At 53.3% G+C, this 27,862-nt stretch overlaps 1 protein-coding gene and 1 long non-coding RNA gene across 3 annotated transcripts in view; one reads left to right on the forward strand and one right to left on the reverse strand.

The window, feature by feature from the left end:
* Positions 1-17,323: 17,323 nt before the first annotated feature.
* SYNPO (synaptopodin) overlaps positions 17,324-27,862 on the forward strand; it is a 37,092-nt gene continuing 26,553 nt past the window's right edge. The window contains exon 1 of one of the 2 annotated variants that reach the window (XM_066342950.1): positions 17,324-17,969. In XM_066342950.1, the coding sequence (XP_066199047.1) occupies positions 17,570-17,969 (400 nt within the window). In that variant the 5' untranslated portion in view covers positions 17,324-17,569. Of the gene's footprint in view, positions 17,970-23,511; positions 23,711-27,862 lie in introns of those variants that run through there. The other variant, XR_010746222.1, reaches the window with a different exon arrangement.
* On the reverse strand, positions 18,054-24,259 carry LOC136376683 (uncharacterized). The gene is made up of 3 exons (XR_010746223.1): positions 23,771-24,259; positions 20,100-20,339; positions 18,054-19,379 (listed from the first exon to the last, which is right to left on the reverse strand). It is a non-coding gene; the product is annotated as an uncharacterized lncRNA (long non-coding RNA).

Consider the following 27,862-nt stretch of genomic DNA (forward strand, 5'->3'; position numbering starts at 1 on the left):
CAGGTGGTTGTTTGAGGGGGCAAGGCGAGCCTGGGGTTCTGGAAACATATTTATTTTTAAGTGTCCGGTGTCACTGGGGGCTTTTGCTTTAGGTTTTGAAATGCTCCAGAAGTCAGCGCTTGGCATGTGCATGTGTGCCGAGCAGAACATGGGCTGTATTTATTCATCCTTTAGCCCGAGCCCTTAAAAATATAGACGGCTAATGTCTTCAGTATGTATGAAATATCCCATATGCTCAGAAACAAAAGGGGCTCTGTTATTAAAGTTTCATTTCCACACGCCCCCTCCCCTCCCTCCCGCCCGCCCCCCTGACACCCTGCCCTCCTCCCATCCTGCTCAGCCTGCTGGAGACAGAGCAGGATCGAGGAGGCAGGCGGGCAGCCGTGGCCGGAGCCCGGGCACAACCGGGCCCTGAGTGAGTGGGTGCGGAGTCCGGCTCCAGGTGAGGGGTGGCCTCGGGAGAGGAGAGCAGGGTCTTCCAGGGGAGAGGGGTCCCCAGGGCCCCCGAGATGGTCAGCGGAGGAGTGGGGGGTGAGGTGGCCCTTCTTGCGGGCGCCGGTGGGGCCGGGGCCCTGGCAGGGCCCCGCTGTCTGGGACGGAAATGCCCGCTCTGCTGCTAACTGAAACCACATGTGTCTCCAGGCAGCGGGACAGAGACGCCGCCAAGCCTGGGGCTTGGGGCTGGGGGGAAGGAGAGACGCAGGCTGGCCCCGCCGTGTGCCCCGGGGTGTGTGCATGTGGGGGACCCTCCTCGGGAAGGGTTGGGGTCTTCTGCGTCTGCACAAGCGACAGCGTGTCACCGAGTGTGAGTGAATGTCCGAGTTCTGAGTGGGTGCGCATGTTGCATGGATGAGTGTGAGTCGTGAACGTGTACGCGTGTGTGCTGCAGTGGCGTGTCCCGCTACAGGGCTGAGCTGGCCTTCCCCTTGTCCTCCTGTGGCCCGAGTCCTGGGCAGACTGCTCCCTGTCATCCAGAGCCTAGGGATCTGCTGGCTGCCTCCTGAGAGGCTCCTCTAGGGTGAGGAGACACCCAGCTGAGTTGGTGGCCTTTCTCTGCTGGGACTTTGCTGTGGCCACCATCCTGCTTCATTCTTTTCCCTCCGGCCAGTTCAGTCTTCCAGCCCTGCCCCACTTCTACCCATTTCCGAGAAAGAAAGGCTGAGGCAGAGAGCAAGGGGCTGCTAGCAAACTCTTCTCCCTCGTCTGCTTTCGTCTTTTTCCGAATGCTCGCCTCATGAGAATGGCATGTTCATGGTCACCCTAGAAGGTGAGAAGACCTGGCCTAAGGGAGGGGACAGCTTGCCCACAGCACCAGAGAGACAGTATGGGGGCTGTGCAGCCCTGGAGGGGTCAGAGGGCTACTAAGACCCGGGCTCTGGGTTCTGGCAGTGGCCCTGCTACTGCCTTGCTGTGGATGTCGGACAGGTCTCCTTCCAGCCTCAGGCCTCAGTTTCCCCATCTCTGTGACGGCAAGGCTGAGCCCAGATAGCATTTCCCAAAGTGTGGTTTGTGCTGCTCCGGCAGCTCACGAGATGGTGCCACACAGACCACCAGTTTTCGTTTAAAAAAGATTATTCTTTTTACCCACATTAGGGGGAAAATATATGAAAGTGCATCAGGCCAGTGATTGGATTTTAATGAAAGTATAAAGAATGGCAGTGAATGAAGACTGGGGACCACTAAGAGCTCCCTGGGGGTCCTGTCCATTCTGACGCTGGGCTTTCTTTATACTTCTACCATTTTAAACAATTATGGGAGAGATGGTTCTGGCTGTCCAGGACCTGAAGATGCTATCTGCTGGGTAGACCATCTCTTGGTCCCCACAAATTAGAAGCCCTGTAATTCTGTGATTAGAGTGAAAACCTCAGCTGTCATCTTGGAGTGTGTGTGTGTGTGTGTGTGTGTGTGTGTTGTGGGAAGGACCCAGGATGAAATAGGCAAAGCTGGAGAAAAGATCAGCCCATCCCAGATTAGGGCTGGGTACTCAAGGTCAAAGGGTCAAAGACGAGGAGTTTGGGGAAAAGATTGTTCCCTAACTGACATTTTCAAGTGCTTTGTCCTGCGTCAGCCTTGCTTTGAATTGCCAGGGTGGGTGGGTGGGTGGGGAGGCCCGGGGCTGGCCTGTCTTCGGCCTTTCCTGCCATTCAGACTTGACTCCCCGGGCACTTGGCTGTGTTTTACGTGCCAACCCAGGATCGGCCTAGGAGGGCTGCTGGGGGTGTGGGGAGCCCCTCAGCAGAGCCTCTGGTCTCTTCTCCAGCCTGGGCTGGTTGGAGCTGGTGTCACTGAGGATGTGCCCCTGCATGCCTCCCCCTTACTGAACGGCTTGCCCTTGCTCTTATTATTACTCAGAATGATGATTGTTTATCTTCATTGGTGACTGGGTTCATCCCCAACTCTGCAGACAAGCACGTCCCTGCCCTCCTGCAGGGGGTGCAGCTTCACAGATGGTCCTTTCTTGTCTCATCCTGCAACAGGCAGAGGGCATCAAACTTTGGCTCAAGGATGTGGATGGAACGCTGGGGTGGGTAACAAATTCATGACCCCTTCTTGGGGAGACAGCAGGTGCAGAGGGAGGAGCACCTTGCCCTCGTGGGACCTCATTGTCTCTATCGACCCCAGGAGACGGTCCCTAGTGAGGCTGAAGTAATCCTCTAGCTCTGTCCTATGATGGAATGACATCTGGCCACTTCTAGGGGGTTTTTGTTTCTCAAGGAGGGTGCCTTCCTGGGGTAGGGATGGGGAGAAGCCTGTGAGTGTTAGGGCCAGGCTCCCTGGAGCAGGGATGGGTCACATGGAGCCATCCACACTCTTGGGCCCAGGTTCAAAGCTGTTTCAAATCCTGGGGAAGCAGCTGGCCAGGGTCAGGGGCACATTCTCTGCTTTCAGAACTTATCACATTCTAACTGGCCTTGTGGGTCCCGCCGCTATACCCAAGGCCAAGGGCAAACAGAGACCGGCCTTTATGACGTGTTGGGCAGCTGTGGGCATCGTTATGGAGAGATCTGCCTGCCCAGAGAGTGGGAGAAGGCACCGCCTAGTGGGCAGGATGTGGGCTTAAAGAGAAACCCCTTCCTAATGAAACATTCTTAATTGAAAAATGAAACTGTTTATATGACCACGGTCCCCTTAAATATGTCACCCTTGGTGGGCTAAGCCTGGGTTCAGATGAAGGGCAAGGATTCTAGTTAAACTTAAGCCACCCACTCACGGTGATGCCTTAAGGCTCCGCTTTGTTAGATTTCACCTTGATTTCTTTTTCCTCGGTTTGGTAAAGGCCGAGTGTGGCGTGATGACCAAGCAGTTTACCTACAGAGTCACACCCAGGTCTACGGGTGACAATAATGACTGCAGGCTGAAGTGTGCCATTGGGTTAGGGAAAAAGAAAAAGAAGAGAAAGAGGTCAGGTGGGCCCGCACTCTGCCCCTGCGGCAGCTGTGGGACCCTGCCTCTCGCTCTGCTCTACCTGCCCGAGCTGTACGACGGGTTGTCACAAAGATTCGAGAGATGAAGGACACAAGCCCAGACACACACTGCACCTGGCACTTGATAAATAATAGGCCAAAGGCACCAGGCCTGTCAATAACTCTGCTGACTTAAGGAGAGAGTGTCATTGTCATTTGACATAAGGGGGAATGACATCGAGTGATGTGCCCTGAGCCGAGGGAAGAGCACCAGCCATGCCCCTTCTCGCTGTGTAACTTCAAGAAGGTTACTTAACCCCTCTGAGTCTCAGTATCCTCATCTATACAATTGGGGAAGAGATAGCATGTACCTCATAGGGTCACTGTGGGGATTAAATGAGCTAAGCTAAAGCTCCTGGCACATAGTAGGTGCTCAGTGAGTACGACTAGCTGAATGGGAACCTGTGGGCATGAGACCCGGTCCCGGCCTGATCTCCTCAAGCAGTCCTGCTTGTCCCGGGCAGGGAGGTAGTAAGGCCGGGATCCAGAGGCTTGGGGAGCCCCAGGGGGGCTTCTCCCTCAGGTACTCATCTCAGATCTTGCCACAAACACTACCAACACTTCTTGGGGAAGTGCTATGCCTCAGTCCCCGGGCGGTGGGTGGCAGTGACTTGCTATTCATTATCATTGCCAGCAGGAGCACTGGATGATTTTTACTAGAGGAAACCAGGAAACTGAGGCTCAGAGAGGGGAAGGGGCCCGTGTGGGGTCAACGTGGCGATGAGGCAGGAACTGGAGCGTGGAGGCAAGAAGCTGGGAGACAGTGTGGGGAGAGGGGAGGGGGAGGCCCAGTACCTACCCTGCCAGGGCCTCCCTCCCAGCTCACTGGAAGCAGGAACTGGTTAAAGGGGAACTGGGAAAGGAGAGAAAGAAAGCAAACAGTCAGAGAAAAGCCTGGAGCTTGAAGTGCTGGGATTGTTTGGTCTGGCTGAGCCACCCCCTGGGCCACTCCCGGCAGCTCCGTAGACAGATTCCAACAACCCCTGCCGCATGTGTGTGGTATGCACGCACATACATGCACACATGTGTGCACAGATACACACAGCTGCACACAGAAACACATATAGTTAAACACAGCCAGACATGCACATATACACAGGCACACAAGACACACATGTATACATACAGACACCTATGCAGACACACACCACACACATGCACAGGCACACACGGCACGGAAGCTCCAAGCTAGAGGTTAGGTGCAAGGGTGGCAGGTCTCTGTGGCTCCTTCTAGTACAGCCTCCCTGCTCCCTTCCTCCCCCAAACGTCCACTGGCACAGCCCCTCTCGGCAACCACCATAACACCTACCGTGCACACCACTGAGCTCTAAGCTCTTTACTGACAGGAGCTTGTCTAATCCTCACAACAGCCCAGGAGGCAGGCACTGTAATTAGCCCTGGTTTGCAGATGGAAAAACAGGCTCAGAGAGGTGAACTAACTTGCCCGACATCACACAGTTTGCTCAGCAGCTGCTCCAAAGCGGCCGCCGGAGCGCAGAGCCCATTGGCTGACCACTGCCCCACACTGTCTCTGAGGGCACCGGGCTCTGGCTCTGTGCCAGGCACTGGGATCAGCACCATCACCCCCACTGTCCCTGCCCTGGGAAACAGTGACATGATGCTGCCCTTGTCCCAGGCCCAGGGGAGGGAGGTCACCTGCCTGTGGCCCCAGAGCGTAGAGGAGCAGGGCTGGACATCAGTGTGTGCTGTGCCCCTCTTCAGCGGCCAGGAGAGGCAGGGGCTGGGGTCCGACACACCGCTGCCCCTGCAGAGTGAGGCTCCGCGCCCTCCAGCCTCCTCTTCCGGCTTCTTCTGCCATAGCCCCCTTTCTTTTTTTTTCTTTTTTCTTTTTTTTTACTTTTCTGAAGCTGGAAACGGGTAGACAGTCAGACAGACTCCCGCACGCGCCCGACCGGGATTCACCTGGCATGCCCACCAGGGGGCGATGCTCTGCCCATCCGGGGTGTCGCTTCGCTCTGTCACAACCAGAGCAATTCCAGCGCCTGAGGCAGAGGCCACGGAGCCATCCCCAGCGCCCGGGCCATCTTTGCTCCAATGGAGCCTCAGCTGTGGGAGGGGAAGAGAGAGACAGAGAGGAAGGAGAGGGGGAGGGGTGGAGAAGCAGATGGGCGCCTCTCCTGTGTGCCCTGGCCAGGAATTGAACCCGGGACTTCTGCAAGCCAGGCCGATGCTCTACCACTGAGCCAACCGGCCAGGGCCAATAGCCCCCTTTCCTCATTTGCCCGACGCCCGAGACTACACCTCCATCCCCTAGACCTGCGTGTCTGGTGTCTCACATCCTCACGCTCGCTCAGCCAGCCCGCCATTGCCTCAACAAGTGCGTCCTGAGCATCCTTAATAACAGCTTTGGATAACTGTTGACAAAACACCTTTCCCTTTCATTATATTTCATCCTGTATTTGGGGGGGGAGGGTTGTTGATTATTATTTTCTTTTGTCTTGGCTCCACCACTCACTGAGTCCTTCCCAGCAGAGGGCCCAACTAACTGAAATACAGAGTCCTCCATTGAACTCAAAACTTCTTGCTGAGTGAATGAATGCTGAGCAAATCAGACGTGGGGCCAGCCCTATGGTACCAGAATAATGGCCAATGCTTCCCGAGCCTGTCCCATGTGCCTAGAACTGGGCTGGTTCTTCTCCCACATCCCCTCATTTACTCCTCACAACAATGATGGTGCTATAATTGGTCCCATTTTACAGTTGGGAAAATTGGGGCTTAGAGAGGCTAAATGGCCCTTGTCTCCCCCACCTTGGATTATTGATATTCCAACCCCTGTCTTATGCCCTCCTGCCCACACTAAACTCCTTGAAAGCAGGAGCCACTTCTGTTGTCCCTCTGTCCTCCTGTGGTGTCTTCCACGACACTGGCCCCAGTGGCACTGATAAGCGTTTGTTACATTCAGTTGGGTCGAATGAAACTTTGAAAAAGAAAAGGAGGATATGGTGAGGAAGAGAGGATTAGTGGGGAACACCAGGCCAGGGGCAGACAGCAGCATAACTCAGTGTCATGCCTGGGAGCCATCTTCAAAGACCATTTCACCCAATGCCTCCCCAACCCACATTCCATTTTTGGACTGTCTCTAAAAGCAGCCTGCCAAGGGTTTCCCAGGCTCTGCTTGTTTGCCACCAGTGACAGGTTGCTCAGCACCTACTGAGGCATGAGCTAATCCAATGATATAACTTAGCTTACCACAAATAGTCCCCTGACAGCTGATCTTAGTAGTGAGTGCTTTCTCTGTGCCGGGCACATTAAACCCACACCAAAGGCACGAGAGGTAGGTACAATGAATACCTAGTTTTACAGACGAGGAAACCAAAGCATGAAGAGTTGTGTAACTTGCCAAAGGTGTCACAGCTGTAAGTGGTAGAAAACAGAATACAAGTGAAAGCCCAGGATGTGGCACAAGAAAGCATACCCCCCGACCTCTGGGCCAGCAGTGCCCATTGAAATAAAGGCAAGCACTCTGTAATTTTACATTTTCTAGCAGCCATACTAAAAAATAAATAAAAAGAAAAAGAAATAAAGTAAAAAGAAGCAGGTGAAAAAAGGAAACTATAAAATTTATTTTAATAATACATGCATTTAAATCCAAAGTACCATCATTTTAACATGTAATAAATCTTTTAAACATGTTCTTAATGAGATAGCTTACATTCTTCTTTGGGTACTAAGTCTTGGACATCTGGTGTGTACTCTTTATTTCCATCTCAATTTGAACCCGCCACATTTCAAGTGCTCAGTAGCACATGTGGCCAGTGGCCCCCACACTGGATAGCACAGCTCCGTACTAGACTGCCTTCAAGGTGCTTACTGTGGTATGTCCTAGTGCACAGGAAAAAAATGCAATAAGTGTCCGCCACTATTATGATGATTTTACCACTGGTTGTTGTTGGTCCAGGGGAAGCTGGGCTGCGACCCGCAGGCCTTGACATTAGCACTGATGTTCCTATTCTTAATCTCAATCCTCCAAGCCAGCAGCGTGATGGCTCCCAGGCTGAGCCAGGCTGTGAGCCCTTGTATTATCGATACAAGCTGTGAGAGAGCTATCTCACTCTCTCTAAGAGGAGAGGGAGAGACCAGACTGAGGTGTCTCCATCTCCCCAGCTGGCCAGCTGAGCACCACATGGAGTGAGGCCTCTTTGGGCTTTACAAACCACTGGCCCATCTGCCTGGAGTGTGTGGGGTAGCGAGGCACACATCTGGCAGGTGGAGGACCACGGCCCTCCTGCTGTGGTCCCTGGGAGCAGCATCTCCCGCAAACGTTAGGCACATTAGGCTTTTCCACAGAGCAAACAAACAAACACATCCCCACCATTCTTTTTGATACTCTTTTTCCCCCCATAAAACCCCATGAGTTAAATGAGGCAGGAATGAGGGGTCTGCACTGCCCCCTAGCCCTCTGTGTCCTGGACACCTGCCGAGGGCTTGCGAAGAGGCAGGCAATGGGAACAGGAGGCTCCTGAAACTGTCTGCACACTGGAATCACCTGGGAAATCTCAAAACATACTGGTGCCCCCAGAGGTTGTGACTGAATGGTCTGTAGTGTAGCCAGGGCTTTGGAATGTGTAAAAGACCCTTAGGTGAGCTAATAGGCAGGCAAGTTTGGAAACTGCCGTGCCAACCGTTAGGGGCACAAGCTCACTTAGCCCTCACAGTAGCTATGATGCAGGTGCGGGTACCGTTCCCACTCTGCAGACGGGAAAGTGGACGTTCACGGCCCAAGTTCATCCAGCCAGGAAGCAGGCATGGTAGAAATATACTAGCCAAGATTTTACTCAGTGGCATGCTGCTAAATGTTTAATGACTGGTTCTCTGAGAGGGGAAAAAAAATGCCCTGCTTTGTAGCATTTGCCCATCTCTGTGGTGTAACAACTCCCACCATGACCGATCTTAAGCTACCGGAGTGATGTCCCTGAGTGCAGAGTTGGGAAGTGATTCACACAATTGGCTGCTGGGTCAGTCCCCCCCCCCCCCCCCCCGCACACGGCCAGGCCACTCTGCCTGTGAACAGGAGGTCCTGTTGAGTGGGAGGTAAATATGGTTAGTAATTTTCTGAAGTTTTCATCATAGAACCCTCTCCCAAATGAAAATTTGAGAACTCCAATATGCCCAACAGATAAAAAGCAGTATGTCCTCAGTAGCAGTTTACTGTACTGGGTTTGTTCTGTGCCAGTGAAACGTCTACAGACTAACAGTGTTCTAGAAATTCACACAGAATTTAGATACTATCTAGTTTAATCCACATAACCTACCTGCTGTTTCACAGACTGAAGGCAATGACTTGCCCAAGGTCACAGAGCCAGTTAATGGCAGGACAGAGGAGAGAACTCAGGTCTCCAAATGTGCAATTTATAAACTTTATTTTATAAACTTTAATCACAATATCTTGCTCCTGTTCAAACTGGGCAAGGCCAGTTTGATCCCCCAGGAGGGGGTGAGAGGGACTTGTGAGCATGGGCAGTGGGTAATATGAGGGGCGGCCTTGTCTCAGAGCCAGGAGCCTGTGCCCCAGGCCCACCTCTGACCCTCACCGCCCAGGTGGCCCTGGGCAAGTCCCTGTCCCTCTGGGCCTCCATTTTTTTTTATGTATCCAGAAGGAAACAGGGCTATAGCAGGACTGCTGGGCCGTGGTTTCCCAGGCTGATTTTGACCCTGCTATACCTCCTGCCTGACCCCAGCCAGCCTTGACCTCGTATTTATAGCCATGACTTCAGTCTCTCCAGTTCTGCTGAAGCTGGTTCCCGGGCCCACATATTTATAAACCCGGCAGGGCAGAAATAGATGTGACGCGCAGGGGATTTGGCTGATTTTGTGAGCAGACTGGATCCAGGGCCTCCATTTGGAATGGGCTCGAGTACCCCTGCTGGGTACGGGGGCTCATAGGCAATCCGCAGTGGGAGGGGCACTTAGAGACCCCAAGCCCAGTCCTCTAATTGTGTGGTTGGTGGTCACCAAGACCCAGGAGTGGAGGGATGGAGCCAAGGTCACACAGGACACAACAGAGCCAGGGCCAACATGAAGGAATCTTTGGGCTGTGCAAAATGGCCTGTCCTCGGACCCTCAGGGACCCTCAGGGAACACCCCAGTGTTCACCCCAGCTCCCCGGCACCTGTCAGGTTCCAGTTTGGTTGTTTTCCTGCTCTGGGACCGTGGGCAGAGATTATCCTCCCTGGGCCTCCATTTCTCCATCTGTTACATGGGGACGTAGAAGGTGCCTCTCTTGAGGTTATTTTGGAGAAGAAACAAGATCATACTTCATGTAATGTATCATTACGGAGCCCAGCACATAAGTCAATGCTTAATAAACAGTCGCTCTTGTTCTGATTATATCCTCAGTCACCCCTTAATAAAAATAACAATTATAATGGCAAAGTTGCATCTTTTTTTTTTTTTCAGAGATAGAGAGAGAGTCAGAGAGAGGGATAGATAGGGACAGACAGACAGGAACAAAGAGAGATGAGAAGCATCAATCATCAGCCTTTTGCTGCGACACCTTAGTTGTTCATTGATTGCTTTCTCATATGTCCCCTGACTGGGTGGCTACAGCAGACCAAGCAACCCCTTGCTGGAGCCAGTGACCTTGGGTCCAAGCTGGTGAGCTTTTGCTCAAACCAGATGAGCCCGCGCTTTTCCGGCGACCTCGGGGTCTCAAACCCAGGTCCTTTCTCATCCCAGTCCAACGCTGTATCCACTGCGCCACTGCCTGGTCAGGCAAGTTGCATCTTTTTTTTTTTTTTTTTTTTTTTTTTTTATATAATTTTATTTTTTTTAATGGGGTGACATCAATAAATCAGGATACATATATTCAAAGATAACAAGTCCAGGTTATCTTGTCGTTCAATTATGTTGCATACCCACCACCCAAAGTCAGATTGTCCTCTGTCACCTTCTATCTTGTTTTCTTTGTGCCCCTCCCCACCCCCTATCCCTCTCCCATTCCCCCCTCCCCCCCGTAACCACCACACTCTTATAAATGTCTCTTAGTTTCACTATTATGTCCCACCTACGTATGGAATAATACAGTTCCTGTTTTTTTCTGATTTACTTATTTCGCTTCGTATCATGTTATCAAGATCCCACCATTTTGCTGTAAATGTTCCGATGTCATCATTTCTTATGGCTGAGTAGTATTCCATAGTGTATATGTGCCACATCTTCTTTATCCAGTCATCTATTGATGGGCTTTTTGGTTGTTTCCATGTCCTGGCCACTGTGAACAATGCTGCAATAAACATGGGGCTGCATGTGTCTTTACGTATCAATGTTTCTGAGTTTTTGGGATATATACCCAGTAGAGGGATTGCTGGGTCATAAGGTAGTTCTATTTTCAGTTTTTTGAGGAACCACCATACTTTCTTCCATAATGGTTGTACTACTTTACATTCCCACCAACAGTGTATGAGGGTTCCTTTTTCTCCACAGCCTCTCCAACATTAAGTTGCATCTTTTTTGAGCACTTATATTTATTTAACCCTCACAGCAACTAGAATGTTATCATTATGTGTTATAGATTGAGGAGATACTCTAGCAACGTAATGTACTTGGAAAAGAATGTTCTTTTCTTTTAAAACATATTTTTAAGATTTTCTTTATTCATTTTAGAGAGGAGAGAGAGATAAAGAGAAGAGAAGAGGGGAGAGGAATAGGAAGCATCAACTCCCACACGTGCCTTGACCAGGCAAGCCCAGGGTTTCGAACCAGCAACCTCAGCGTTCCAGGTTGATGCTTTATCCATTGTGCAACTACAGGTCAGGCTAAAAAAAAAAAAAGTTCTTTTTTTTTTTTGTATTTTTCTGAAGCTGGAAACGGGGAGGCAGTCAGACAGACTCCCACATGCGCCCGACCAGGATCCACCTGGCACGCCCACCAGGGGGCGATACTCTGCCCATCCGGGGCGTCGCTCTGTCGCGACCAGAGCCACTTTAGTGCCTGGGGCAGAGGCCAAGGAGCCATCCCCAGCATCTGGGCCATCTTTTGCTCCAATGGAGCCTTGGCTGCGGGAGGGGAAGAGAGAGACGGAGGGGAAGGAGAGGGGGAGGGGTGGAGAAGCAGATGGGCGCCTCTCCTGTGTGCCCTGGCCCGGAATCAAACCCGGGACTTCCGCACGCCAGGCCAATGCTCTACCACTGAGCCAACCAGCCAGAGCCAAAAAAAAATGTTCTTAAAGAAATAATGCCAATTTGTGAAATCAAATTTTTATATACTGGATTATTAAAAATACTCCATCTTAAAATGATAGACATGTTTCTAAAATGGTGAACAATTGAATGGTCAGAATATTAGCATAAGAAGTACATCCCCCAGGGCTCTGCAAGGCTTGTGTTCCTGAGTTTGCCAGGAGCTAAGTTGATTTTATGTATTTATAGTTGCATATGAGCATCTAACATAATAGTGACCTTGAAGTACATATGCCATACAAAACACCACGTAGCATCTGTCAACGTTTTTTGTATTAATACCACTGTTTTCTCTGTCCTAATGACACACTGTACTCCTTGGTCCCCTTTGCTGCTTAATTATTTTTCCATTGTACTTAAAACCATCTGACATGCTTTCTTGTTTATGTATTATCTGTCTACTGCAACTAACATGTGAACTTCACGTGGGCAGGAGTTTTCTCTTTTGTTCACTGTGAGCTGCCAGTACATAAAATAGCTGATGGCACATAGGCGTTCAGTGACTGTGTGATGAATGAATGAATGAATGAATGAATGAATGAATGAATGGAGCCTGAGTCTCCATTCTACCAAGAAGGCAACTAAAATTCAGTGACATGAGTGACTGGTCTGCTGACCTGAGGCCTGGCTAACACTCATCTCTCCCAAGACCACCCAGCGTCCCAGCTTGAGGAGTCCTTCCCAGCCCCTCACAGCTTCTTCTTGCCAAGGACTGGTTTCCTGATGCTGCCCCCAGCTTCACACGAAGCCAGTCCCACACTGGCCCCTTCTGCCCCAGGAGGTGGACAGGAACAGAGGATAGGGGTGAAGTAAGGAGGAAGGTAGAGAGGTCAGCGCAGGCTGGGCAGCCCAGGGTAGTGCTGGCTGGAGGCTGAGGCAGGAAGGCAGGAGGCCAGGGTCGGTCAGTTTGTCCTGCAGGACTGGAAGGAGGGGTCGGTAATGCGGGGTCACACTTGCATATCCGTAGGGGAGACTAGCTCTGGGAAAGGCTGGGACAGGGCAGGTCCGAGAAGATTCAGGAGTAGCTTTGAACTTGGATCCTATCGGTCCCACCAGCCACTCTGCCGAGGCCTTTTCAGCCAGGGAAACCAAAGCCCATGGAAAGGGCTCTTCTAAGAACATGAAGTGAGGTCATCGCAAATGCCAGGCTTCCTCATGCTCACCAGTCCTGGAGGTTGAGGAGCTTGGGATTTCCCCTTTGGAATCAGGGGAAAGAGACCCTACATTGGCTCCCACCCTCTCCCTGGGAGAGAAACACTAAGGCAGGAACATACTCTTAGCTCAGATTCCTGGGGACAATGGAAGCTGTATTCCTAGTGGCTGGGAAAACCCGACTCTGGACAGTCCAGACGCTCCTCCCCACCCCGCTCCTGACGCCAAGGTGCTGCCAGGCAGGTGGGGTCGGCAGGTGCACCTTGAGCCGTCTGTACCGGTTCTGAGTTACCCGTCCCCAGGGTAACTCCATTTTTGTCCCTAGGCTATACGTACAGTTAGTGCCTCAGCCACCCCACATTAATTATTCCACTTGATAAATATTTATTGAATGATTACTATATACCAAGCAATGTACCATCCTCCCATCCTTCCTCCTCATTCATCATTCATTCACTCACTCAGTAACTACTTAAACTATTGAGGCAGCACAGCCTTAGGGGTTTAGAGTGATATTTGGAGCTAGACTATCAGGATATGAACCCTGACTCAGTCACTTACTGGCTGTGTGAACTTGGCAAGTCACGTAAGCTTGATTTCCTATCTGTAAAATGGTGATAATAATAGCACCTTCCTTATAGGGCTGTGGTGAGGATCCAATAATGCACGCTAAGTGTCTGGAATAGCACCTGACATAGTAAACACTTCATAAACATCAGCTGTTATCATTGTTATTGTTATTGGACGCCTGGCACTGTGCCAGGAACTGGCCCTCAAACTCTTCTCCCACAGGGATCCCTCTGCGTTTCAGCCTGCCACCTTCCACCCTGGTCTTCCTGCCCCCAGCCCCTCAGCTAGGCCGCTGGTCCTGGGGACCCTGCCTGGGCTCCTGGAAGCTCGGGGGAGCAAGGAGGGGAAGCTGACAGCCCAGGGGGAGCAGGGCTTACGTGAGGAGCCGGAGCGCGTGTGTGGGCTCCCGGGTTCCAGCGCCAGGCCTGCGTCTGACCTGCTGTGCCACCTGGGCCATGGTTCCCCCCTCTGAGGTGAGGACAGTGAGTGGCTGGACTCCTTTAGCCCTGCCTGCTGAGGCTCGGCATCCGGAGCCGGCGGCTGGTGATGGATGTGGGTGTGGCGGAGCTATCATTAGAGGAGCCCCCGTTTTAGTTGCAGCTGGAGCAGACCCTCTATTGCCCACAGTGAAGATGTGTCCCCCCAGACAGATGTGCTGTGTCTGAGGTTGCAATCTCAGAGGGCTGTGGGGGTCCCTAGAGTCAGCCTGCAGCCACTAAGAGCCATGGGCAAGAGCCCAGGGCCCGGCATTTCAACTTACTTCCTGTTATACACTCACCATCTGTGTGGCTCTGGATACGGAAATTACTTTTCTGTGCCTCAGTTTCCTCATTTGTAGACAGCACTCACAGGCCTGCCCCCCAGGGACTGTTAGGTAAAAGGCTCGACCCAGCACTAGTAGATGCTCAGAAGGTGGCAGCTGCCATTATAGCTATGGCTCCCGACTCTCGCTGTGCCCCAGGCTCCTGAGCGGGGTGGGTGTTCCAGGCTTCAGGCCCACATGGGGTTTGCCCCGGCCCCCCAGCTGGGTTGGGAGTCCTGCTCCTTGGAAGGGAGCCTTGAATCAGAGTGCTCCTGCCAACCCCTCCCTCCAGGCTTGGCAACGTGAAGACAACGCTGGCCAAAAATATTTGTGTGGGTGGCGGAAAGTTAACTTTTCCGCCTCTCTCTTCTTTCCTGGAAACCGTGGCCACCATCAAATACAGCAAAACAGAAGCAGGGATAGAGCAAGGCGAGGCCCCATGGGGCGTCAGAGGGAGCCCTGCCTCCCATGCCATCTGGCCCTGGGGCGGTGTGGGCAGCGGGGCGGAGGGCTCGAAGTGCTTAGAATCATGGCATCCTGCAATGCCAGGGCTAGACATACCCCCCTCCTCTGACGCCATCACGAGCATCATTTGTCTCAGCCCCACCATTGTGCCTTTGGGTAAAGTGACTCCAAAATGCAGATGGCGCCTGACCTGTGGTGGCGCAGTGGATAAAGCGTTGACCTGGAACACCAAGGTTGCCAGTTCAAACCCTGGGCTTGCCTGGTCAAGGCACATACAGGAAGCAAGTACAATGAGTTGATGCTTTCTGTTCTCCCTCATCTCTCTCTCTCTCTCTAAAAATAAATAAATAAATAAATAAAATTATAAAAACCAAAAAACAACAACAAAAAAACCCAAAATGCAGATGGCACCTGCCCTACAAGGTCACACAGCCAGTGAGGGCTCTTCAGAATTCTACTGGCCCTTTGTGGGATGCTAAGATTCTTTGAAACTCTAATGGTAGAGATCTGGCAGCAGCTGGTGAGTGAGAAAGACTTGGGAGAGGAAGGAGGCCCAGGAGCTATCTCCTCTAAGTCCCTTTGCCCATCATTAATGCGGCAGAGCTGAGGTCAGGTCCTGGCTCTATCGCTCTGTGACTTAGGCCAGAAGTCACTTTGCCTACCTGAGCCTCAATTTCCTCACCTCTGAAATGGGATAATAACAACAGTACCTCTCTTGGGGTTTTAAATAAGCGTTTACTTCAATAACCTAAACGAATAACCCAGCACCCACATGGGGTTTGCCCGGGTCCCTGGCTGGGTTGGGAGTCCTCCTTCTCGGGAGGGAGACTTGATTGAAGTGCTCCTGCCAGCCCCTCCCTCCGGGTGGGGATGGGTACTCAATCTTGTGAGCACCTGATCTCGTCTAGGCAGAAGGTTGGCTCCTCTGTGCTGATTTCTCTGTCATCGAGGCTGTTGTAACAGGTGCCTGTTATCTTTCTGATCCTGAGACTTGTTTGCCTTCCCCTGGTTGGCATTGATTTTCCCCAGGGCCTGGTAATGTGCTTATCTTTCCTCTTGCCTACCAGACTCTCCCGGGCACAACTCCAACCAGACGCTGAGGCCTTAACCCAGCCTGCTGGCGTCAGGGTGAGGATGAGGGTGAAGGTGAGGGTGCCTGGGGAAGGGGGCGTGGTCTCCAGCTCAAGTACCAGAGCAGCTGAATTCAGTTCAGGCCCTGAGGTCACCAATGTCCACAGGCTTTCATAACTCAAGATTCCCACTGCCCACGAGGCAGCCAGGGCATGCCTGGCGTTCCTCTCTCCCTATTCGCAATAGGGCTGGTGAGATTCAGCATGTTCACACTCACCGGGGTCACACAACTAAGAGGTGCTGCATTCAAGATGTTAACCAAGACCTGCAAAGTCCAAGGTTTCCTCCCATCGGCCCTGCCTTAAGCTCTGCCTGCCCGTCTTGGGGCATCTTGTCCGCCTGCACCCTATGCCTCCACAAGAGATTTGCAAACCTTTGTCTCCAGCCCGCTTCCCAGGCCCCCGCGTGGAGGTGACTGTGCTCATCTCCCCCGGAAATCCCAAATCAAATTCATCTCCCGGCTCCCTGAACACCTGCTCCTCTCCATTTATTGCTGATTTCTATTAATGAAAATCACAAAACCACAGTGTCGCCAGAGCTGCATCCTAGACTCCTCCCCCTCCCCCACACCCACTCTCCATCTGCCTGCCAGCCCAGCCAATTCCCTCCTCGCATCCCTATAGGAAGCCTCCCTCCCCTCTCTCCTGGGCTATCATCCTAGTTAACACTTCTAGATAATAACTATTATTATTATCCCTGTTATCATTCACAGCTTTCCCCACCACCAGATCTGAAGGCTTCATGAGCCAGAGAACCACGTCTCCTTTGTCCCCTCTGTATCCCTCGTAACTTTTTTAGTGTCTGAAATGTGATAGGAGCTCAAGAAATGTTTGTGGAAAGAAAGAATAGCCAACATGTACTAAGCTGCATCTCAGAGACTGTGCTAAATCCCCTGCATGCCTTTTCTCACTTAATCTTCGATGCAACACTACGATGGAGAGATTACAGTTCCCATTTTACAGATGTGGAAGCTGAGGCCCAAAGAGGTCAGACAACTTACCGCCAATCACCCAACTGGCAGAGCTGGGATTCCGGCTGAAAGCACAATGCTGTACTATCTCCCTTGGTGCACAGCCTTCTGGGGGTCCCTGTCCCCAGTCTTATACCCTCTGCCCCACCTGTGATTTCTGTGATGTATGTGCCTCTGGTGGCATGTGAGAGAATTCTTTTGGGGGGAGGTGGAAGATAAGTATTTTTAAATAACTAGATATTTAATGTATACTGGGGAAACGACTTAACACAACATACTTGTGGTTTTCCTGCAATTATTGCTTAAGGCCAAAATAATAGAAGTAAGTTATTTAAAGTTGATTTACAGAAAAAATGTTAAGCAAATAAAGTGTCAAATGGCATAAGGATGTGGCAGAAAACCTGGGCTGTCGAGTGACGGAAGCTCGGGATTTCGCTGTGGGTGTGTGTGGGACCTGGAGCCCAAGTCCCAGCCTGTGCTCAGGGAGACCCTAAGGTGGACAGGTCTCAGAAATCCAGCCCGGAACAGCCAACGAACTGTCTCATGTGCTGTTTCTTTTGTCCCTGTGCAGCTCGATCGCCTTGAAGGTGGGCCTTTGTGAGCAGAGGCGGACCAAGAAGGAGGGCTTGGGGGCCCACTGCCCCACCCAGCCCAGGAAGGCCGGCCGTGGACCTCGCCCCAGCTCTGTGAGTCTCCTGAGGAATCAGAGCCGCAGAGAGCCCGGAAGGGCCAGCAAGGAGCAGAGACCAGGGCTCACACAGGTGGCCCGGCCTACCCAGGCACCAGCTTCTCCGCTTCACCTGGGAGAAGCAGAACCATGCTGGGGCCCCACCTCCCACCTCCGCCCCTCGGACCCAGCGAAAGCAGGCCTACCCCCTGCGCCTTCCGGATCCCTGATGGGAGCTACAGGTGTCTGGCCTTGGAGGCTGAGGAGAGCGGTGGGGAGGAGGGCCTGCCAGGAGAGGCAGGGCTTGCGGACTTGGAGGAGGACAGAGTGACCAGTAGGAGTGGGGACAACTCCGCCTGCAGGGCCACCCAAGGGGCACCAGGGTTGCCCAAAGCCCCGAGCATCCAGCCACCCAGCTATTCCAGGGAGGCGCAAAGGGAACCCCAGCATGACGACCGGGCCAGCCAGGACTGGGATGTGGTGAAGGCCTGCCCGCTGATGACAGCTAGCCCCGGCTCCAGCTCTGGGCCCAGGATTCCCCAGAAACCAGGTAAGCTCATGGCTGGCTTGCTTTCTTTTTTTTAAAGTTGTTATTTATTGATTTTAGAGAGAAAGGAAGAGAGAGAGACAGGAACATCAATCTGTTCTTGTATGTGCCCTGACCGGGGATCGAACTGGCAACCTCTTTGCTCAGGCCGACACTCTAACAAACTGAGCTATCCGGCCAGGGCTCATGGCCCTTTTTTCCTGGACTGCTAGAGTCACAGGGGACTCAACATGTCCTTAACACAGGAGCTTCTGACCATCTTTTCCCATGATGCACAAGAGCCCATCACAGTCCCATGGGCATGCCCAGATCGACAGCTGTGGAGACACAGGAGGCTGCGAGTTACGTGCCGTCCCAGCTGTACCACATCTAAGCCCATCTTTCTGCCAGAGGGGGCACGTGAAAAGGCAGGGAGAGAAAGCTGTGTTATCATGCTTGGTTGAAAAACAAGTCCATCTCTCACTTTCATCTGCCCTTTAATCACTGGTGCTAACAAATGACTGGAGGGTGTGAACAGCTGACGGGATGGGCAGCCGTGTTGAGTGTACTAAGTGCCAGCTACTGAGGGCGCTGTGGGCGCAGCGTTGCGCAAGACAGGTGTGGTTCTGCCCTCACGGAGCTTCGGAGGTAGAGACTGAAGACCGCTCTGATCTGACCTCCTGACTTTACAGGTGGAAAACTGAGGTCCGGAGTGAGGAAGTTAAGGGCCAGGTCACTCAGCCTGTCAGGACTGAGCTGGACCCACATTCCTAACCCCGGCCTCGGCGTTCTATCCGTTAGAGATGACAAAGGCAGGACCCACCTCCCCTGGGCTGCAGTGAGGCCCTAACCCCCACGGGGAGGGAGGTTTCCTGGGTATGAGCTGCTGGATGAGAGCACAGAGGGAAGGAAGGAAGGATGGTAATAGGCGGCCGGGTGGGTCAGGGAAGTCCGCACTGAATCACCTTCACGGCGGGCCCATGGAGACGCTGAAGTGGGTCCAGATGGGGAGGACGTGAGCAGGGCCATGCTCGCTCAGGCCCGGGAGGGCTTGTGCGTCAGAAAACTAAAGGAACACTTCATTTCTCTGCAGGCGTTGCTGACGCCCCGGCTGGCATCTCACCAGCCATCCTGCCCACTCATCTTTTCTTTCCGGGTTCTGATCGCGGCCCCCTCATAGCCGCCCCCCCCCACTTGGGTCACACAGGGAGCTGGGCAAAGCAAGGAGGGGCCTTCATTGCATCTGGGGCAGCAAGGAGCCCTCACACAGAGTCAGCCCAAGTCCGGCTCCCTCAGGACGGGCTTCCTTCCCTCTCACAGGCCTCAGCTGGGGGCCGGGAGACAGGGGTGCTGGTTCTGGAACTGGTGCCGACTAACCAAATCCCGGCAAATCCCGGCAAATCCCTTCCTCTTACTGAGCTTCAGTTTCTTCGTCTGTGAAAATAAAATAAAACCATGAGCCCTATCCTTCATAGAGCTGCTGTGAGGTTGCAATGATCTTAGATGGGGCAATGTTTTAGAAATTTTAGAGTGATCTAGAAAAGCATGTGAAGATGTTGGTAATAATTAAAATGCTTGTCACCAGCTCAACAATACAATAGCTATTATTTGTTAAACCCTCTCGTGCCAAGCCCACTGTGCTGAGAGCTTTACTTGTATCATTCATTTAATCTCATAACAACCCTCATGAGGGACATACTGTTATTATCTCCTATATACAGATGAGAAGACTGAGGATCAGAGAACATAAGCGATTTGTCCAGGACTCACGGCTAGCAAGCTGCTAAGCAATGATCTAATCCCAGCTTTTTTTGAATAGGTGGTTCTGGCCTTAGCCACCACTGTATTCTGGATCTATAAGGGGCGAGTGAGGTCTGCTGACACCTGGAGGGGAAGAGACCGTAGATGGGGAGGGGAGAAGAAGGAACCACATTGAATGAATCCTGTTGGCTTCTATCATGGAGCTAGGTCATTTCATAGTATCTCATTCTCATCGGTTTTGCTATAGCCTCTCAAGGCAGGAATTCTTCCCATTGTACCGGTGAGGCAACTGAGGCTCAGGGACTAAGGTCCCTTGCCCAAAGCCACAGTCAGTGTTGGAGCTGAGACTACGATCCTGTTCTTGCCTCACAGTCTGGTTCATTCCTCTCTTACCTGTCCAGCCAGTTGGTTATCCATTTCTAGGGACAGAGAAGGCAAGTGATCTCAAGAGGATGGAATGGTCAGGGAAGACTTCTCAGAGATGGAGGCAGGAAGGAAGCTGGATCTTGTAGGAGAGTAGAAATCAGGTACTCTTGGGTCAGAGCCCACAGTGGCTCTCTGCTCCCTGGGGAAAGGGAGTGGCCAGAGTCCTTTCTCTGTGCCCGGAGATCCGGAGGGAAGAGGCCTGTGGAGCTGCCAGGTTATTAGTGGATTAGGGCTTCCTTTTAAAGCTTCCTTCCATTACCACCAGGGGATTATAAGCATCTTCAGACAATCACACCCATCCTTCCACAACTTTAAAACTGCCTCTCTGGAGTGCTCCCTGCCAGCTTTAAATATGGGACATGACATCTTCTGCCTTAAACACCCACCACTTGGGGTGGGTGGATACCAGAGCCATTTCTCTAAGGACTGAATACCAGCCGAGCAGAATGGGGTCGTTGGCAGGCTGGAGGGTCAGGGGTTGCAGAGAGATGAGGGGGGGCAGCAGCTCAGAGTCCCTGCCATCAAGCTGCTGCCAATTTAGGAGAATATATATCGGGAGGGGAAGTGTCATATAGGGCTCATAATCAGGTCTCCGCCAGCACGACTTAGTCCACAGCTCACTGAGAGAGCCCCATGCTACAGCTGTTCTCTGCAAAGTCTCAGCTGGTCATAACTGCAAGGGTTTATTGAGATTACTATGGAGGTCATCTTGTGGAGACTCTGAAGCCCAGAGATGGGAAACAACTTGGCTAAGGTCACACAGTAAATTGGTGACAAAGCTGGAGCTAGAACCCAGGGCTTCTGCCTCCCAGCTCAGCTGCCAGGCTCCATGCTAAATGCTTTGTCTGGGTGACTTCACTTTGTCCCCTCTATAACCCTAGGAAGTTCATGCTTTTCTTATCTCTGTTTCACAGATGAGAAAACCAAGCTAAAGTGAGTTTAAGTGACTTATCAAAGTCTCAGTCCTGAGGGGTGGAGGAGCTGAGGTTTGAACCCTGGGAAGTCTGGCCCATGCTTTCTGCCTCCCTGCCACCTTATCTCCATGGAGATGAGGAAGCAGGCTGTGTTCTTCCACCCACCTGGGGCTGGGAAAAGGTTGTGCAGGCTCTGGGGGGTGGTGAGGGCTCTGCCAAGCCCTCTTCCCTTCCCCTCGGAGACACTCAGGGAGGCCTGGGGTCCATGCTGACCTAGCCCCTCCCAACCTCATGGCTCTGGGAGCCACCTTCTCTCCTCTCCGGGCCCCTGGCGCTGGGGGCTTGGGGTGTCTGGAGACACTGTCTGAGCCTCTGGGGTGGGGATGAGGGTGTGGATCTGGGTTGTCAGATGAGCCCTGCCCTGGCCACATCTATCTAGGTTGAGGCAGAGGAATTCGTGTCCATGAAAAGAGTTGACAGTGGTCACTGTCCGAGGACAAGGCCCTGCTCCTCAGTCCTGTAGGAGAGAGGGCAGTCAGAGAGGCGGGGTGCTGCACACTTCTGCTCCCACGCCCCCATGCTGTAGTGATCATAATGGGAGGGTGATGGTGTAGGAGCAGAGCTCACAGGTTCACGTGTACCTCACATGTTCACTCACACCCCCTAAACATGCATATAAACACATAATGTATGTACACCATGTTCTTATGCAAACACTCACGTGTGTATACTCACATCTTCACACACATGCACACATGTGCATGCCCTCAGACACCCACACATCCATGCATGGGGTATACATCCGCACACACCCTCCCATAGACCCTACTGACCCACGCATGCCTGACTTTCACATGTATTAGATTTGCATAGATGGCTACAGTCCCACCTGAAACATACAAGCACACAGATTCCCTCCCTTACATACAGGCTACAAGCATGTTCTTTTCTCCATTTTCTCTGGCTCACACACCTACACTTTGAAATCTGTGTTGCATATGCACACATTTTCTTTTACAGGCATATATCCCCTCTTGCACACCCACTGTCACACACCTACGTACAGACCGAACCACTTTCTGTCCTCCTTCCTTTTTCCATCTCGTTCTCTTTCATACCCACCCACACAGTAATCCTAGCCTTTCTTTCTCCTCTCTCTCTCCCTCCCACTCAGTTTGTTTCCTGGTTTCCCACAGGCTGGGCTGTAGCCACTTTCTTAACGCATGCGCTCACAGGGCAGGCAATGCACTGACTGATGCCAACCCTCAGGACCCCTTCTGTGCCTCCCACCTCCACCTGGGGCGCCCGAACACAAGAGCATCTGCAGAGAGACTGTCACCCATGAGGCAGAGCAGGCAGGGAGGGTTTGTCCCCCCTGTCACCTGACCTCCTGCACTCTGAGCATGCCCACTGGAGACAGGGGATGTCCCGAAACCACTGCCACCTGCAGCTCTGCGTTTGAGTTCATATCAGCACATTTCTGACTTCCTTTAGCAGAAATCTAAACACAGAAAGAACCTCGACATAAAAGACAGATGAAAGTGGAACCACCCTGGTTGAAGGGGTGGGGTACTTGGAACCCAGGGAAACTTTGGTGAAAACCCAGACCAGCATTTTTCCAACTGTAGTTTTGTTTCAAAATTGTTGGGAGTGTGAAGGATACTTGTTATCAGTCCTATTTCCAAGCCCCGCTACTCTCCCCTCCACTGGGAGGGGGAACCAAAATGTGGGGATCTCGACTTTTAACAGCATCCCAGTGATTGTGGTGCATCCTGCCTGCTGCCTGCCACGGGCTCTGCTGAGCTCCATCTGAACTGAGTTGAGTTCGGTGGAAAGACAGGGAACTGAAACCTGAGTCACAGAGCAAGCATCGCTCCTCGGTTGTCGCTGGCCCACCAGTTAAGTCAGGGGATGGCCCCGGGCTGTGGGGGAGGTGACGACCTTCCTCAGCCCCCGTCTGTCTAAGTTCTACCCAGGTCCACAGTTATCATCCTTACTGGGGCTGAGCAGGGGGTTAAGATGGGCTGGAGGTTTAGGGTTAAGGGCGTTAAAAGGTACTGCGGGTCTGAAAGAAAACCGCGGGGCAGTGGGAGGTGGTGCCTGTTATAAGGAAGGAATCACAAAGACAGATTTAAAGGGGTGAAGGGTAGTGGTGGGGATAGAGAAAAGAGGTAAAGATGAGATAGAGGGAGAGACAGGAAGAAACTGAGTGAAATAGAAAGCAGAAGGCTTTAGGGACCTAGCTCGTGATATAAAAGTGAGGAGGAAACAGGCAGACAACCAGGCAGCAGAAAGTGAGGCAAAGAGGGAGGAGAGAGGGAGAGAGTGGGGACCCGCCGGAGACCGAGCCCGAACCCTTGTGTGTGTGTATGGGGGGGGGGGGGGTAAGTCGCACCTCGGGGGCTGGGCGGGGCGGGAGGAAGGGGCGGCGCTAGGGCCCCGGGGAGCAGCCGGCAGGAGCTTGTCACCCGCCCAGCCCTCCCGGCTCCGGGTCCCCCAGCAGCCCCGCTAGGCGGTGGAGGTGGCTCCGTGGCAGCGGAGGGGGCGCTGGGCGAGGGCGGGAGTGGCCGGGGGTCTCGGGCGGGGTGCCCTGACGGACGTGGCCAGGTGCGCAGAGGTGGTGGCGCCAGTGAGCTGGGGACCGGGACCGCGAGGAGACTGGAGGTGAGTGAGGGGCGCTGGCCAGGCAGTGTGCCGGCGTCGAGCGCACCTCGCCCTTCTCACCTGTGCTGCTCTAGGCGGAGGTGGCACCTCCTGGCTCCAGTCCCCGCATGCAGGGTGACCTTGGCGAAGCTGCTGCACTCTGGGCTTCAGCTTCCCCATCTGTACGGTGGGGCGGAGGGCGGGCCGGAGGCATCTCGAGGTTCTGGGACAGCTCAGGAGCGGGAGGACCCCCGACGCCGGAAATCTCACTCTCGGAGCCTGCAGGGCGCTCCAGCCCTCGGGCCCCAACCGCAAACTGATCCGGCACTGGGGCAGCTCCGGACTCCCGGGCGGGCGGCCCCCGGGGCTCTGCGCCCCTCAGCCCGCCCGGGGAAGATGGGGCCAGCTGGACTCGGGAAAACGGCGGGTTGGACTCTGCCCGGGGTGGACCAACATGGGCGCCTGTGGGGCAGCAGAACGGCGTGTGCTGAGCCGGTGGCCCCCCTTCCCGTGGGCGGGGCGACCTGCTCCGGGTTCAGGCTGTGCCGGCGAGGCACGCAGGACCGAACCGTCTGCCCGTGGGGACCACTGACTCAACCCCCGCCTGGGAGATCGAGGCCTTTCCTGAGCTCCCAGGAGAGACGGGGCACTTCCTAAAGGCTCCACATCCAATTCTCACAACATCGCTACTCCTGACCCCATTTGCCAGGTGAACCTGGAGGCCCTAGAAGCGACAGGAGTGGAGGGTGGGGCTCCTTTCTAACCACTACTCTGTGGAATTGGGGGCCCTGTTCAGGGCCCTGACAAGACCTCTCTGAGGACTGGGGAGAAGGTCTCATTTCCCATGCCTTCCCACCCCAGCTATGGGCTTTTTCTGAATGGGGACAGAGACCACCCCCAACCTTGTTCCATGTCTGGGTTGTCTGCAAGGGACAAGAGGGAGCAGGGAAGCGGCAAGGGCCCTACGCCAATCTCCATCCGGAGTGGCAGGTGGCACTGGAATAAACCAACTTGCTGTGTAATCTTGGGGCAAGACCCCTGCCATCACTGGCTCCCAGTGAGACGGTGGGAAGGGGGCCCCCCAAGGGGACAACTGCTTTGGAGACAGCAGTACTTGTGGTGGCTAGAAGGCATGGTCGGAGTGCGCCCCACCTCTGACATGTTGCATGGTGTAGGATGAGACAGGATGCTGATCAGAGGGACTAGGGGACCTGGGGCAAGGGACTGCAATCTTTGCTGGTGCCAGCCTGCCTGTCACCAACCCCAGGCCTGGCCCCCTCCTGTGTTGGGGCAGAGCCACAGACTGATGACCTCTTCTTCCTACTGTTTACCATCCACCCCGGGCAGTGGAATGGGACCCCTTAAGGGAGTCAAAAAGCCTGCTGCTTGGAGCCTCTATCTCTGTATGAGATCTTGGGTTGGTTTCTCCTCTGGTCCTCAGTTTCCTCATCGGTACAATGAGGGGAATGGACTAGGATCACTCTAGTTTGATACTTAGAAACTTCCCAAAAGCAGACTGCTGCTATGTCACCTTGGCTCCCGATTACCACTTTTCAGGCTGGGCCCCACTTTGCAGGCCATGGGCCAGCTCCCCCCACCTCCAAACTAGTACCTAAATTAAGCTGTGGTTGGACTCAGCATTTACATGGTTAAAATAGGCCTTTAACTACTTTCCTCCCTTGTTAGCTGTTGCCCTTCCCTTCAGGTGAAAAAAGGAAAATGACCCCCATGGCATTCAGAAGGCTGGTTCCCAGCTGACCCCTAGCCTCATCAGTCAGCATTTTATCTAATCCTCCCATTTTAGAGTTGGGCAGACTGAGGGCCTTCTCTCCATCTCCTCTTCACTCTCCCACCCCTGGTGTACCCCAGCTTCGTGGTTGACATGCATACCAACTGAGCCCACTTCACAGCTCTGGGAGGTTGGCTTTGCAGGGGTCAGCACACCCCCTCCACCTGCCAGGGCCACCATCCCACAAGGCGGAACACACCTCTGGGCCTAGGGGTCTGGCCTGGGAGGCACCTTTTCCTTCAGAGCAGCTCCCAGGCTTCCAGACATGAGCTCATCGGAGCTGCTGATGCCAGGAAGGGAGGGACTGAGGGGGAAGCAGTCAGGGCTTCCCAGATTGGGGCACTGTGGGCCCCTGGGGAAGTGAAGGGGTGCTGTTATGGAGGGCTTGCAGGCTTTGGCCCCCGTTATAGTGTGGCAGCAGGGACAAGATAAGCCCCCAGAGGGTCCACTGGAATGGGATGCAGACAGGCTAAGTGCCTGGGGCTGCAGTGCAGAGACCTCGGTGCAAGACCAACCTCTGCCACTTGCTGCCGAGTGACCTTGGATGCAACCCCTGCTCTCTGTGGACCTCAGTGTCCCTGGCTAGCAATGGCTGGGGCGGGTCTTTAGGAATTGGGTTTAAAGGGAGATCCCTGCCCTCAAAGGGTTGCATTTCAATTGGGGAGATAGTCAAGAAAAGGGAAGCAAATAAATCAGCAAGGTAATTTCATATAGACGAAAGTTGCATGAAAAAAGCAAGCCACGCCACTAAGATGGAGAGGAACCACTTTGTGTTGGCAGTTAGGGGAGCACTCTCTCAGGAGGTGACGCTGGAGCAGAGGCCTGAACGTTATTAGAAGGTGTGGTCATGGCTGGCTCGTGGAGGAGGCATGACCAGAACCTTAGGTCTAGGAGAATGGGAGGGATTTGGTTGGGAGGAAGGTGTTCCAAAGGATGTTAAAAGGTCTAAACTAGGAACTGAGGCCAGGGGGGAGGGCATTGGCTGTGATTATGAAAATGCCTTCATCCCTAGGGGCTTCAGGCTGCAGACTCAAAGGAGCCTGAGGCCCACGGTCTGATCAGATGGGTGGCTGGGCTCTGCTGAGTTAGTCTAGCGTGTGTGTGAGCTCAGAGTCTTTTGTGAACTGTCCCCTGGATCCTGGGGCTCAATCGCTACCCAGTGTGGCCAGAAGAGGAATCAATGTGGGGACGCCTCCCAGCCCTTGTAATTCCAGAGGCTTACAAAAGCCCTCTCTTTCCAGAACGAAATCTTTACCCACTGGCCACTGCCTTAAATTCCACCATCCTAGCTTCATCTTTTCCACTTGGTGAGGCAGTATTGTACAGTACTGTGTGACCCTACTCTACCCTGCCCTGCCGCCCAGGGCGCTGCAGATGAACCGAAGTCAGGCTGTTTCCATGCTACCTGCTTCCCGGGAGGCTAGTACGCAGAATCTGTGGTTGTACAGTACTGTGTGACCCTACCCTACCCTGCCCTGCCGCCCAGGGCGCTGCAGATGAACTGAAGTCAGGCTGTTTCCCTGCTACCTGCTTCCCGGGAGGCTAGTACGCAGACTCTGTGGTTGGAGCCCTGGGTTCTCCCCCCGGCTGGCTGGGAGATCTTGAGCATGTTATATAACCTCTCTAGGCTTCTGTTTTTTTCATCTATAAAGTAGAAACAATAGACCTTCTCTTGTACTGTTGCTCTTAAAATTAAATGAGATAGCCCTGGCCGGTTGGCTCAGCGGTAGAGCGTAGGCCTAGCGTGCGGAGGACCCGGGTTCGATTCCCAGCCAGGGCACACAGGAGAAGCGTCCATTTGCTTCTCCACCCCTCCGCCGCGCTTTCCTCTCTGTCTCTCTCTTCCCCTCCCGCAGCCAAGGCTCCATTGGAGCAAAGATGGCCCGGGCGCTGGGGATGGCTCTGTGGCCTCTGCCTCAGGCGCTAGAGTGGCTCTGGTCGCAACATGGCGACGCCCAGGATGGGCAGAGCGTCGCCCCCTGGTGGGCATGCCGGGTGGATCCCGGTCGGGCGCATGCGGGAGTCTGTCTGACTGTCTCTCCCTGTCTCCAGCTTCAGAAAAATGAGAAAAAAAATTAAATGAGATAATAAATGCTAGAAAAACTAATACTTATTAAATAGTAATATCATGTTTTGAGCTGTGTCAAAACACTAAGCCCTTAAGAGGATGGACACTCACTCACTCTCTCAAGACATACTTTAGTGTAAATTACTTTTTGACGTTTGGCCCAGAACAGGTTCTGAGGGTGGGAAGATGGGCACCGCATAGTGGAAAAGGGCCGGGCCCATGCCTCAGGAATGGGTACTTGAACCTCGAGTCTTAGGTAACTGGCTGGTAGTCTCGGCCGAATAATTGGCTTTGTCTGGACTCGGGCCTGTTCTGA

This window comes from Saccopteryx leptura, chromosome 6 (genome assembly GCF_036850995.1).
Source record: "Saccopteryx leptura isolate mSacLep1 chromosome 6, mSacLep1_pri_phased_curated, whole genome shotgun sequence".
NCBI lineage: Eukaryota > Metazoa > Chordata > Mammalia > Chiroptera > Emballonuridae > Saccopteryx > Saccopteryx leptura.